At 34.3% G+C, this 14,997-nt stretch overlaps 1 protein-coding gene across 6 annotated transcripts in view; it reads left to right on the top strand.

Moving 5' to 3' along the window:
* The first annotated feature begins 1,324 nt into the window (after window positions 1-1,324).
* The window catches only part of LOC146454223 (uncharacterized), a 33,655-nt gene continuing 19,982 nt past the window's right edge, over window positions 1,325-14,997 (top strand). For 3 of the 6 annotated variants that reach the window (XM_085095686.1, XM_085095687.1, XM_085095684.1), the window contains exons 1-5: window positions 1,325-1,638; window positions 5,570-5,729; window positions 7,999-8,019; window positions 11,234-11,318; window positions 14,112-14,185. In XM_085095686.1, coding sequence (XP_084951812.1) covers window positions 1,544-1,638; window positions 5,570-5,729; window positions 7,999-8,019; window positions 11,234-11,318; window positions 14,112-14,185 — 435 coding nt within the window. In that variant the 5' untranslated portion in view covers window positions 1,325-1,543. The remainder of the gene's footprint in view (window positions 1,639-5,569; window positions 5,730-7,998; window positions 8,020-11,233; window positions 11,319-14,111; window positions 14,186-14,997) is intronic. The other 3 variants (XM_085095689.1, XM_085095685.1, XM_085095688.1) reach the window with 2 other exon arrangements.

Here is a 14,997-nt window from a genome sequence, read left to right as displayed (position 1 = left end):
GAATGTTTACATTACTTTCTTTTCAGTGTAACTTGTCAATGATCATGCTTTTTACCATGAAATGCAAATATTACGTAATTTCATGGTTGACTTCAGAGGATTTACTTAATTATAATGTTCATCCATGCATGCATTTAATATAAGAAAATATGAGTTAATACTGATAAAGTATAAAATCATGTTATTCAAGTATCAAATATAATATATTATTATATTGCTGTTCAGTGCTACAAAGATGTATGTGAAATCAAATCAGTGTTCATTTCTTCACAAGTTTGGCTCGTGTTAAAGCTACTTTAGGGGTTGAAATATGATTTGATTAGGTCTTAACTGTAAATGTTTTGCAGATTTTTTTGTGTTTCCAGACTGGTAGTTAAACCATATTTCAATGGAATTGCTTTTCAATTTTTTTTGTAGAAATCAAGTGCAATTACAGTAATCATTCAGTGTACATGTGATAAGTTCTCACTTTTGATTTGGTTCTCAAATGTATCCAAATGAATATAATATTAAATTTTCCAAAATATTAACTGTTGTTTTTTGTTTCCTTTAATCTCTTGAACTGTTTGGAAACATTTGCTGCAAAAGATTTGTTCTAAAAAGATCAATACCTACTACTTTCTTTGCATAGCATTGAAAATTCATCACCAACTGGCAGACATCATCAACTGCCTTTCATTTTTATTCATCACTCTGTAATGTTTTCCGCAAAGATGATTTTTAGGCTGTGGAATTTGAAAGAACTCCATTTTTTTCATGAAATTGAATGCTTATTCCGCCTTTTACATATTAATTAGGTTGATTATTATTAAATATGGGTGTGACTTCATTGTTGATGTAATGCATACTTGCTGGCTGAATTGCTGTTGCTGGTACATTTCATATAAACCTTTTGCATAATTTTCTTTGGCAAATTGAAAACATGTGAGTTCTGTGTTGGAAACTAGACCAGTTTTACCTTATAAGAAGTCTGTATAAGTGATCATTGTTATTGACGCATCAGTTTATCAATATCCCCAGACACCTGGTGGTGAATTGTGCCCACATAATTTTCTTCTTAGAAAATGGTAATTATTGTGCATTGTTTTTTTTTTTTTTTTGGGGGGGGGGGGGGGGGGGCTACAAACAATGTAAATTTTTTTTGGTCTTCTCCTAAACAAAGTTCGCGGAGTCATAGGTCCCAGCAAATGCGCATTGGTTGCTGGGAAGGAGAACCAAAACTGTAGGCTTCCCTTAATGCAATGCAAGCTTATACCGTCTTCCCCAGTTCTCTCTCGGTGGAAATGGTAGTGAAGCTCGCAAGGCGTTGTGGTTATTGCATAAATCCTCGTGGATATTTGAGTCATGTTGTTTCTATTGATTGCCAGAGTGGAAAGAAAGACGATCTTATTACAGCACCGCGGTCAAATTCGCTGTGATATCGATTCTTTCGTTTCGGATATCAGCTCTATTCCCTTCCTTCTCTTCACGGTATCCGTGCAATGGCTGTCGTAGGGTGGTTGCTGATGTTGTAGTTTCATTGCGTATCGACAACAAGGCCAGAATGTCGACCAAACAAACCTCCCCCACTTCGGGGAAAAATAAAATTCTTTATCAATGCGGAGCTCGGCTGGAAGCGATGGACTACACATTGAGTTGGTGAGTAGTATTGCCTTAACACACGACATATTTATTCTGCGTTTCGCCTGTCTGTTGTGCAGTAATTCTTGTTGAATTCAGCGCGCGGAACTCAAATTTAAGCTTACCTTGGTGGTTGCATGCTCCAATGATTTCCGTTACCGAGCACAAGCTTCTTTTTGACTTTGAAATAAATCTCTCTGATACAATGACACCGAAATATGCCGCTGTCGTAACCTGCGTTTTTAATTTCTTCTTATCTCTGTAGAAATGTTAAACGTCATTTGAATTTCGAGTTCATTCGAACAAAATAATGGCGAAGAGTACAAAATTAATTTGTTCTTTCGAGATTATTTTTAGGACCGAACAAAATGATGTCATCATATCGTGATCATGAAATGCCGCAGATTTCTTTTCTGGATAAATGCAATAATAAGAATATTAGATGTTTTCGATAGATAAGTTTATTTTGTCATTTTTGCAAAGGGAATATTATTATGCTAAAAATATGAGGTAGAATGTTTCTTTATTATTATTTGCATCTTGTATGCGTAGCTGGCTTTTTCCTGTGCACTGTATTATTAATAAAGGGACCTCATGTTTTACACTTCCCTCTCTCTTGTGAGAGTGGGTCGGTTGAATTGGTTGGTTAAAAAAAAGGCAGCAAAAAAAAAAAAATAATAATAATAAATAAATAAATAAAATACAAAATACTGAAAAAAAGGCAAATAAATTCAAGCATGCCTTGAATCTTGATTGGATATTCCCTGTAATTGCCATAACTTTTGTAACGAACTGCTCTCACTCTCAGAAAACGTGTTTGAAATTGTTGAAAGAGCTGATGCAGATGTCAGTCATTAACTTAAGGTGTATTCGAGGTATTTTGTACTTGGAAGTATGAGAAAAGGAACTATTATTTTTTTATCATTTTTTGAAAAAACTTGGATTGATTGGGTGATGGGAAATAAAGTATTTTATGGTTTTGGCTTAATATGCCTTAGTCCATATTTTTGTTTTTATTTTATATGTATAATTATTATATAATTATTTATTTTGTTATCAATACAGCAATTTCTAAATCTGTCAATTAAATTAGCAACCTTGCCAAACCTGAAAAACCCAGCAAGGATGTACTACTAGGTTGATTTTTAAATTCATTTCTTTAGCAAATTGTGATATTGTTATTGAAATTGTATTTGTTAACTGTATTGTTTATGTTGTGTTTGATTTTTTTTTTTTTTTTTGGTTTAAAAATTTTCAAATCAGTTTGATTTTTATTTCTCTTTGTCTCAGATTATGGTAATAAATACTGCATCAAGGAAAATAAAATTAAACCACAACATATACACTACGTAAATGCCAATTACTGATGGTTTTTGCAAATCCCTGAAAGATTTGGCTGTGATCAACCTGTATTATATTTTCTTGCCCAACATTAGTAGGGAAGCGAAATGCTGGTAGTTGTAATGGCGCTTCTGTAGACCTCTGTATGGCAAAAGTATTGTTACTGAAGTAAACTAGGGCTGCATCAGATCCTCAAACTTTCAGATGGGGGGTGCCGTGGCCTAGTGGTCAAGGAGCTGGACTTGTAATCCCGAGGTCCCGGGCTCACGTCCCGCTCTGACCACTTGGATTTGTTTCACGGTAGCCCCGTTTTCAAATCCAAGGCCATGCTTTGTAAATAGCCAACTTGTTTGCCTCCCACTAGTTGGGATTTTTAACAAATGTTATGTTCAGTTTGTATATTTATTTCAATGATAGTGTCCCCAGTTAGTGCACAATGCTAAACGCTTCGACACTTAAATAAAGTCATTTATTTTTTATGTGTTTTCAAAGACTTAGTATCCACTGGACAAATATGAAAGTCTGCCTATAATTCAATAATTTGGGTCACAAATCATACCCAGCTGCAGTTTACAGGTTGTGTGTACAATTTCCAAGGACAATTGTTTGTATGCCAAAAAGTGGTTGTAACTGAATTCATCCAATTTAAAAGGCCCATAAACAACAGGGAACTGAAACAAAGAAAACAGGCATAGATCTGCTCCCCTTGAGATACCAGATTGTGACTTGGGATTATTGCACACAGCCATTATACTAGTTACACCAGCTGACCAGTTTCCAAATATTTTTATTAACCTGTATTTAGAGATACTGTTGAATATCTTGCATGAAACCAGAGCATAAGAAACCAAGGAGTTTTGTATTGTTCTAGCTTCCACTCACGATGCCAAATAAGTCCCATAAAAATTAATATTTTCATGACAGGTCATAGATTGTGAATTGGACTTAAAATACCTTGTAGGACAAATTTTCTGTTTGAATGTGAAGGAGGTACTGTAGCTGTGTTAGAAACCATGTGTAGTGGAACCCCACCTTACAACCACCTTGTTATTACAACCACTGTTTTGCGCCCCAAATGAATAATTTGAAAGTACAGTCATTTTCTTAGTTTTGCAATCTTGTTTACAAATTATTGTTAGTTACAAAGTCATCTTCTTTCTCTTCATCAACACACATTCTTTAAATATGAACAGAATACTGTCTTCACTTTGATACTGTATCTTAATTTCATTGTATGAATACATGTAATTATGTTAAATAGATTTTTACTTTGTTCCCTGAGTTGGGCAATGTCTTAATCAGGAACAGCAATTAAATTTGATTGAATTAAAGTTCTTGTCTGCAAGCCATTCATGTTACACTTGTCATACGGCCACACCACCTTGGCATGGTACAATGTAATTCATAATGCGCTATTTGAAACAGGTCTGAGACATCTGTGATTATTTGAATTTATATTCTGTTTGATTTTTAGCGCTTAACCATCTACAGTACAAGAATATCACAGCAACTAATAATCTTTTCAGATAGTCTTTCTAATTCACCTTCTTATACAGGTGGTTAACCTCTTGGTTTAAAACATTTACCATGTATTGCGGTTGCTGATCAGCAGGTTATTGTCTGTAATGGTGCGGTGCTCATAAAAATTTTTATCATGTTGTTTTTGGATACATGTGGCTTGGCCACATTGTACAAGTTGAAATTTGCAATAATCACAACTTAGTGCCGGTGACATGAACTTACATTTTCAAGTGATGTTTTTGTTGGTTCTGCCAACGTGGTTACTTAAAGTGCCTTGTAACTGAAGAAACCAAATTAACGTGAGCAAGTATGCCAATTGACATGATCCAGCACAGTCCATTTCTGTCCTTTGAATGTATTGTAGTTGCAAATGGCTTCTCAGATATATGAATGACAGCTACATGTACATTTGTTGTAGGTTAAAATGAATCCAGGTTAAAATGATTTCAACCTAGGTTGATTTTTATTTTCCTTTGTTTCAGATGTAAATTACCCAACCTTAACAAAGGAAAATACAAATCAACCTTGATTAAAATCATTTTACCTTGGATTCATTTTAACCTACAACACATACATGTATACTAGAGGATGATCTTCATGTAGTCATAATAGTTGTAAAGATTATTTGTTTAGGCAAGCTTAGCTTAGGACATCAAATACGGTAGGCTTCACCTTATAGTATCATAATTATTCTATCAGCTTGGGGTGCATGTTCAATATGGAGTGTGCTACAAAAGGAACACTTGTCTTTCTAAGCTGTCAGTTTTGATATTCTACAAAGTGAGCTGTCATTATTGGTTGGTCTATGTTGGAGGAAAAAATTTGAAATGGATTGTGGAAAATTGAGATTTATTTCAAAAAACCAAAGTTGTTGAAAACCTGAATAAACCAGTTTAGTTTCTTAGTTGGGAATACAACAAAAGGAATTATTCATCTGTGAAACTCAATGTAATAAACTGTAGCTGTTGTTGTATTCCCCTAAGCCTCATAACTAAGTTCATTGTAAGAAAATTTAAAATATCAAAATTGGTCTGTTTCTTTATAATTATTTGTCAAAAATAATCCAGATATTATTATTTATTCATAGGTATTCTGCAAGGATCTGTCGAGTTGACGAAAAAGAGAAGAAGGTGCTAATTCACTTTGAAGGATGGAATCACCGTTATGATGAGTGGATTGCATTTGATAGTGAACGCTTAAGACCGCATGCTCGACAACACTCGCTTCAGGATTCTAGAGATGATAAGGTGGGATACTCTTTTTTGTTTTCAAGTTAATGTAATGTGGCATGGTATGATAAGCTAAGAAAAGGCTCCCATATACTGAGAATGGCAAGGGTATTTCTTTACACAAACTATCAATACTATTCATCTTTTTAACAGGTCCATGTACCATTGTTTGCTTGTTGAGTAAACAGCTCTTTGGCTGCTGATTTTTGGGGGAAAAGATCTAGGATTTAAAGGGTTTATCTGAAACTTTCTGGGTGCTTTTCTGGGGGAGAGGTTTGTGCCCCAGATTCTGTGGTACTTTGTGGAGTTACTTTAATAAGTGCTTATTTGAGGGAAGGTGCTTTATCAAGAAGATTAATTTTCCTGACAGGTTTTTAATTGATATTTCCTTTCCCTTTACATGTTTTGACACTTACTGGACCACTTGCTACTTTTGAAACAACATAATCATGTGTACATATATTCTGAAAACCAGGCAACAAGTTCACTCAGTCGCTGGTTAGGTACATGTAACTGACAAGTTGACATAATCCCATTTTGGGATATTTCTAGCCCAAACTAAGTTTTCCGGCAACGAGAGTTTACAGAGCTGTTAAAACAACAGTTTACTATTTAGTTAGATTTAGCTTGCATCAAGCCTTAGACACAGCGCTTGAATGAGGAACCTGTTGGCCAGGCTGGAAGGATGGTTGTTTATCTCCTTGATAAACAAGTTACTGCATGGTGATCAAGTGGTTAGAGCCATGGATTTGTAATCTGCAGGCCCCCAGTTCAATTCCCGTCTCTGACCATTAGCTGGATTTGTTTTAGGGTAACCTCCTTTTCAAACCCTCTGTCACATTAATTTTTGTAAATAGCCAGTTGATAAGCTTCTGCCAGTGGGATTTTTAAGAAGTTTTTAAATATGTTTATTTTGCTATGTTTAGTTAATTTAAAATGTATTTTGTTTGACATACATGAACACAGTGATCTAACGTCACAGTCATGGCTATCTAACTGTGTTTAAATAAGTTTTGTGTACCTTTTACCTGTTTTAGTTTTGTAACTTGTAAGAAAATAAGTGCAAAAATTAATTAGAGAAAATTCTTTTTTCTTCAGTTTTAAATATATAAACATGTACAAAGTCCATAGTACATGTAGTTGAGAAAGTGACAGCAGTGTTGTTCAAAATTCTTATCCAACTTCAAAGTGTTGTATTCACAACTATGTACACGCACATACATGGTTTGTCTTTGTTCATATCCCATCCTTTCAAGGAAATTCATTGATGACAGAAACATAGCAAATTTTCAGTTTTGTCCTTTTGGGTTCAGTTTCATGTTTTGGTTATCAAATCACAGGAAGTTCAAGTTGAAAATCATTAAATAAATGTCTATTTTGGACATAAACTGTGAAATCATTTTCCAGACTTTGTGGGCATTTTCCGGTAACATGGGCAACCGACCAGAGATTTAAGTCCTTGGGCATTTAGCCGTGATTTTAATTAATGATGTCTTGGATATTCATTTCCTTAAGTGGTGAGTGAGGAAAATATACTTACTCCAAAATTATTTTTTTGATATATTTTTTTAAAAATTCTAGTTTTCAAACATAGAAAACAGGGTACAGTAACATAAGAGCCATTTTCATTGTACAGTGCCACCCCTCAGGATTTTCAAATGCTTCTTTTCAAATGAGCTGCTCCTGCCTCTAATAATACCTTAGTATTAATGCTTGTTTAATCCAAAGTACAAAGTATTAAATGCAGTTACACTTGAATCATGTGCTTAGTGAAATTCGTGCAGACAATATTCAAAATTCCTTTTGTTTTGATTTTAATATGAAGCCAAGGTTATTGAAAAGAAGTTTCACGTTGGATAATGTTCCAAGCAAAAATCAATTAAAATCATACATTCATTAGTTGCACGGATGAAATCTGACTGACAGTGTAATATTACGTCCTTCCGTTTCTCTTGAACAGTGTTTCTATATCTCATTACTTGAAAAAAATGAAAATTATTCCCCATTTCAAATTTCCTCGTTTTGATTGCACCTGTACTCATTCCTGAAGAACAGTACATGTGAAAGTTAAATTATTACTGTTGCATAAAACTCTAAGTTTGATGAAAACTGTTATTTTAAATGTTATTCATTCATTATGCAGATGTTTGATATTTGTATTATTTCCTCATGTATTATTAATGACATATGTTTTACATGCAAGTAAATGTATACTCCCGCTTTCTAAACTATTTTCTTCCTTTCTTTGTGCTGTGGCTATCTTCATGCGTTGCGATGTCATCTCTAGCAGGAAGTTTGCGACTATCAGGTTAAGATGAGTCTTTTTTGCTGTTTTTATCTTGTAAATAACCACTTCATACTCTAGTTTATTTTAAAAGTAAAGTAACATAAATTAAGATGTTGATCTCTGTTTTGTGAGCTTCAATGACAAGCTTGTTTGATTACCATCTGTTGTGGTGAAATCCTTAGGATCTTGGAGTGAATTTTTGAGAGATCCCTTCCTAAGAAAATGTAATGCAGACAGTGATTGTGGTTGAGCAAACTTATTTTTATTAGCTTTATAACCAGAGATCATTTCCCTCTACTGTCTAATCTGCTGCATAATACACTGTATGTGTTTCGCTCTTCACTAATCAGTGTGCTTGTGTAATGTTCAATTTATGCTGATTTGGGTAAGATGATTTGACTGTTCTTAGATGTAGTTGTGGTTTGCTGAAGTAATAATTATTATTTTGAATTGGATGAAATGCAGTTGGTAATTTCAACAATTATTCAGTGAAAAATTGATGCAAATATACCAAAAGCATTGGATACGTAGACAGGGTAACTATAGGCACGTGGGTAATGGCTTTGTTCTGTTCTTTGTTAGACATCAGCTTTCAATATTACTGCTGAAACTTTTGTTAACATTTCTGTGAAGATAATGCTAATGTTGCACAAGTGAACAATTGAGCATTGACACTGCTTCTAGAAATTGCTGTAGATAACATTCTTGAAAATAATTGGTTAATGCACCTCCTTCTACCCCAGTGTGTAATATTCTTCCTTGTGTCAAGATTGGTGAATACGTTTTTGCTACTCTTTCCATTTTTAATGCCAGCATCAGTATCCACTTATTATACAGTGCATTTTGCCTATAAATACATTGTGATAACTTATGCCTTTTCACTGTAATGTCATTTTGGAAACAGAGCAAACACAGTGCTTTCAAAATACACAATTCCAGTTGATGTCAAATAATTTCCAGAAGTCGGAACAAATTATGAACTATGAAGGTTAAAATACCAGGTAAAAAAAATTCTATTAAAAATGTTAGGGGTGTAACTTGGGATTATTTATTGCATTTTTAATGTTTCTGTTCGTTTGTTTTCAAAACCGTGTAAAAGACCATAGTCAAATGTGTGGGAAATAGACAAACCACTTGTTTTTTACTTGCCGGTAAATCCCCTGAATTTTGGCAGAAAAATAGTTCACATGTTTTCTCAAGTTTAGAATTTATAGTTTTCTCAGATGTCATATGTGCCAGAAATTATTTCACATGAGGCATCAATTTGTGTCATTTTCGTCCCACTTCCACTTAACTGGGAAAGGTGTGCATGTATTCACACAAGTTTTTAGCTAGAAATGAAAAATCGAACATAGTATCTGGTAAATTATTTAAAGAATTAAGTAAATTTTCACTAAATGTTTTCAAAAGGTGGGCATCCACAGTACTCCTGGACCCCCTTCTCGCTAAACGCCAGCAAGGTCAAATACTTCCTCGTTTCTTGTTTGTGATAGCTGCTTACACCTAGAGTCACCAGAGTCAAAGATACCAGACATATTGGTTAATATTGAAAGTAGGCAAAATTTCTACCTTTATACAACGTCATACATAAACACAGGTGTTTAATTTTAAGAATGGACAGCAATCAGAATTATAATTGAAGGCCAGGGTCTTGTGCAAAACTGTTGTAAGTGATTTTTTTTTGCATGTAAAACTGAAATTACTCCAAATACAGGTAAGCTCTACCTCTATTTTTGGCAGAAACTGGTTTAAAATCATGCAAGCAATGAAGTTCTGTATTTCTTTTTTGAGCAAAATTTAGTAATACAAAGATCATGGATCTGCTTTTTACTTTTGCTAAAAACCTAAGCAACTCAGGCAAAGTATTACTGGACATAATCAAGTCAGTGAAGCACTGGTTCCTCTTTTGTGATGCTAACTAAATTGCTTGTTTTTCAGCCTTTCCCTCAAACACTAAGTACAGACTGGACAAAGTTTCTTAGTACGTGATGACCAGTTTGTGCCAATTTAGGGTTTCATATTCAGAAAAAATTTGATTTCAAGGCAAAAAGTCACTTATGATAGTTTTGCATGAAACATTTTAATTATTATAATTCCTGGTAGATGCATTTTGACATCATCCCACTTGTAACATACATCAAGGCAACATCTTTCTTGACCACCATGGGAAGCTTCTTCAGGTTGATTTCTGTTTCTTGGAATCCCCGTGCTTACATTCTGTCTTCTTTTTCTTATTTCTATTCTAAAACATAATGTATGAATGAGAAATAAACTAAAAATTCTGCACTGCACAATTCTAAATATTAATTTTCCTTAAACGACACAATGTACCTGCACTTGTCTATGGAATTTTCACTTAAATGATGGTCTGGCACAGGAAAAATATTACTTGGCTAAGTGTTGGATGAGTATTAAAAGGCAAAAGAGTGAGACAAATCTGAGCTAAACATGAACAAGGGCCTTACATTTGAGATAAGATGGTTATGCTTTCAACTCCTTATTTGTCTTGTCAGGTACTCTGCTTTATTTGCATGTTTTAAATAAGGACTCTCTTGTATCTGGAATACTGTGACCCAGTATTAACGAGTTTACTCAATTAAGCCTGGTTTTCACTAGCAACGTATAGTAAGCACACTCATAAGAGTGCTTATTTCACCATGAAAACTGCCTCAATGCAAGCATAAGCACAAGCACAAGGATCTTTTTCTTGTGCTTGTGTTTGTGTTTGCACCTGTGCTTGGGTCACTAGTGAAAACCATGTTTTAAACTGCCTCTGATTGGTAAAAATTGATTTTTAAGTACATAATGGCATTGTATATGTAATGATAAAAGTTACTGTGGTTTCCCTACTTTATTTTCATTGATAAAAATTAATAATGAGGTAAACTAAACTTATGGGCTGTTTACACGACACGCACAAAATGGTACGGAACTATTAAAAACTGGTACTACATGTAACAGTGCCCATAATTTTTGTCAAGAAATACCCAAGCTGTTCTGTGTCCATAGTCGCTTTAATAATATTATGGATCCAAAACAACACAGGTATTTCTTTACAAAAATTATCGGCACTGAACCACTTTTTAACAGGTCTGTACCATTTTTGCCTGTCATGTAAGTGGCAAAATGATGTTAATTTTTTTTGTATGAGAAGAAGGTGTATTGTTTGACATATTAAGAGGCAACTTAGATGTTTAAATTATAGTAAATTTATGTCTGTTGTTTTTTCCTGCAGGATTGGAAGGTTGGCGATCGCGTTTTAGCCAAATGGCAAGACTGTAAATTCTACCCAGCAAAAGTATTAAAGTGCCTTAACGATGGTTAGTTAAATGTTCTTTAGTTGATATAACTAACATATTGTATTAATAATAATTATTATGTAGTTGTGGTTTAAATTTTTCTTTGGTTTAAAATTTTTCAAACTACAGTTTAATTTTTATTTTCCTTTATGCAGCATTCATTACTATAATCTGAGACAAAGGGAAATAATACTCAAACTGGTTTGAACATTTTTAATAAACATTTTAGTCTTCTTGGACGACCGGACGACCGGATGACCACTACTTTTGAGCACTGAAGTTGTGTTGATACATATAGGTGTGGTGTATGTGCATTGGCTCAGGTAAACAGTTTATGCTGGACAGATTATTCCTTGGACAGGTCACTGATGAAAGTTACTTGCCCAGTAGCAAAGATAAATCATCTTATCCCACATGGAAGGATGGGACTTTTCCTTTATCCCAGAGCTAGGATCAATTTGTTTTATTATTAATTTTGGAGAAAAGATTATTCTTGGTTATACTTATGGTACAAAATATTAGGATGTGTTACAAAAACATCTTTTGTGTAGAGCAACAGGTACATGTCTAAAGTTTGGTCTTGAGACCTGCATCACCTGCCATAATTTTGGTAGTAAATTGAAAACATAAACTTTAATGTTGACGATTTGCTTTTCAAGGTTAGTTGGCTCCTCTTACGTACATGTTATCTGGAATGGTTTTGTATATTGTGCAGGTTTTACTGAACATTTTTGAAGTAGCAATATTTATTTATGTCTTGTGACATTGCATGGATTTCTAGACCTTTTTACTTGTTGATGCAAATCTTAAGTTATGATGTAGCTGTTGAAGGGTTTCTGTAATTTGATTTCTGATTGGAGCCTGTAGTTACAAAATCCATGTGATACTGTATAATTATTTTTATGGTATGTAGATGTACAAAATGTTAGGTGGATCTGATCTTTGAGTCTGCAGATAGAATTAATCTGAAATTGTGAAGCAGTACTTGCCTTTGGCCTTGTTTATTATGCTGTAAAAGATATTTCTAGAATGAAATTATCTGTGTGAAAGCTACTTACTGAGCAGTACTCTCCTTTGGTGCTTTGGTGCTTTTTGTTTTGCTGTACAAGGTGGTTCTAACTTTTGAGTCTGATGATGAAATCCTAAAGTGTAACCATTCAAATGAAAGCTACTGAGCAGTACTTTCCTGTGGTGCTGTTTATTATGCTGTATAAGGTGGTTCTAACTTTTGAGTCTGATAATGAAATCCTAAAGTGTAACCATTCAAATGAAAGCTACTGAGTAGTACTTTCCTGTGGTGCTGTTTATTATGATGTACAAGGTGGTTCTAACTTTTGAGTCTGATGATGAAATCCTAAAGTGTAACCATTCAAATGAAAGCTACTGAGCAGTACTTTCCTGTAGTGCTGTTTATTGTGCTGTACAAGGTGGTTCTAACTTTTGAGTCTGATGATGAAATCCTAAAGTGTAACCATTCAAATGAAAGCTACTGAGCAGTACTTTCCTGTGGTGCTGTTTATTATGCTGTATAAGGTGGTTCTAACTTTTGAGTCTGATGATGAAATCCTAAAGTGTGACCATTCAAATGAAAGCTACTGAGCAGTACTTTCCTGTGGTGCTGTTTATTATGATGTACAAGGTGGTTCTAACTTTTGAGTTTGATGATGAAATCCTAAAGTGTAACCATTCAAATGAAAGCTACTGAGCAGTACTTTCCTGTGGTGCTGTTTATTATGCTGTATAAGGTGGTTCTAACTTTTGAGTCTGATGATGAAATCCTAAAGTGTGACCATTCAAATAAAAGCTACTTAGCAGTACTTTCCTGTGGTGCTGTTTATTATGCTGTATAAGGTGGTTCTAACTTTTGAGTCTGATGATGAAATCCTAAAGTGTAACCATTCAAATGAAAGCTACTGAGCAGTACTTTCCTGTGGTGCTGTTTATTATGCTGTATAAGGTGGTTCTAACTTTTGAGTCTGATGATGAAATCCTAAAGTGTGACCATTCAAATAAAAGCTACTTAGCAGTACTTTCCTGTGGTGCATTTTGTTATGCTCTACAATGTGGTTCACTGAGTCAGATGATGAAATCCTAAAGTGTAACCATTCAAATGAAAGCTACTGAGCAGTACTTTCCTGTGGTGCATTTTGTTATGCTCTACAATTTGGTTTGCTGAGTCTGATGATGAAATCCTAAAGTGTAACCATTCAAATGAAAGCTACTTAGCAGTACTTTCCTGTGGTGCATTTTGTTATGCTCTACAATGTGGTTCACTGAGTCTGATGATGAAATCCTAAAGTGTAACAATTCAAATGAAAGCTACTGAGCAGTACTTTCCTGTGGTGCATTTTGTTATGCTCTACAATTTGGTTTGCTGAGTCTGATGATGAAATCCTAAAGTGTAACGATTCAAATGAAAGCTACTTAGCAGTACTTTACTGTGGTGCATTTTGTTATGCTCTAAAATGTGGTTTGCTGAGTCTGACGATGAAATCCTAAGGTGTGACCATTCATATAACATTCATATAATGAATGAAAGCTGCTCAGCAGTACTTTCTTTTTGTGCTGTTTATTGTACTGTGCAAGGTGGCTCTTAACTGTGCAAGTCTGTGGACAAAATTCTAAAGTGTGACAATTGAAATGAAACCTATAATAATGTTGAGCAATGTAAAGAGCACTTCACTTAGGATTAATTTTCTTAGTTCTAACTTGAGCACTGGTAGGGCTGAAAACATGTAAAAATTTAAACAAAAATAAAACTAAATTTGGGGTTTTTTTTATTCCTGATATTCAACATTTGACATTACATTTTAGGTGCCTATGAAGTTCTTTTTTATGACGGCATCAAGAAAGTGGTCCATAGAGTAAATATCAAGCCAGATACAAGGGTGAGTGGCCAAGGAAGGCAACATGTAGAATGCAAAGATCTTTTTCGAGATCTGGTGTTCAAATCTGGAATAGTTTACCTCTTTCATTGCAAGTAATTTAAAAGCCCAAATTAAACTCTAATTAATGTAATCTGAAATGTGTATGACTCTGACTCAGAAAGAAAACATTTATCAAAAAACTTAGCAAGACGTTTCGGCCGAAAATCTTCAGCCTTCGTCGGTTTAAAAAGTGACAAATAAGCGAACGCTTATCTAACGGTTCACTGTTAGATAATGCCTGTGAACTTTTAGATAAGCGTTTGCTTGAAGGCTGAAATGTCTTGCTCAGTTTTTTGATAAACGTTTTGTTTTTAATGTTTTTTACGAGTCAGAGTCAAACACAAATTTAGATTACATTATGTCCATTCCTGACTGTAATTTCAGTATTTTTCATTTAAACTCTAATTAAACAGGGCTTCTGATATTATGCGATGTTGCGATTTCGCATAATTGACCTAAAATCGCAACAAATCGCATAATTCATGAAAAATTGCAGAACTTATACAAAATCGCACAATTTAAGAAAGGGCAAAACTCTCGCTTAATGTTAAGTTCTCTGATAATTTAAACGTTATCTCAAGGAGTTCTTTCTTTCAAAAGGTGTCAAAAATCACCTGGAAGCGTTCGTTCATTGAACAAGCGAACAAACAGACATTCTATTCTTCATTTTACATGTTGGGGACCTGGTGCTGGGAATAAACAGTACTTTTATGTAAATACACCAATCACAATCATTGATATATTTTAAAGATGTCATTTGATCCCTTCATACT

Source organism: Pavona decussata, unplaced genomic scaffold (assembly GCF_977016875.1).
Source record: "Pavona decussata unplaced genomic scaffold, jaPavDecu1.1 SCAFFOLD_307, whole genome shotgun sequence".
Classification (NCBI taxonomy): Eukaryota; Metazoa; Cnidaria; class Anthozoa; order Scleractinia; family Agariciidae; genus Pavona; species Pavona decussata.
The sequence above is the reverse complement of the archived record's forward strand: the minus strand, read 5'-3'. Positions and strand labels throughout refer to the sequence as shown.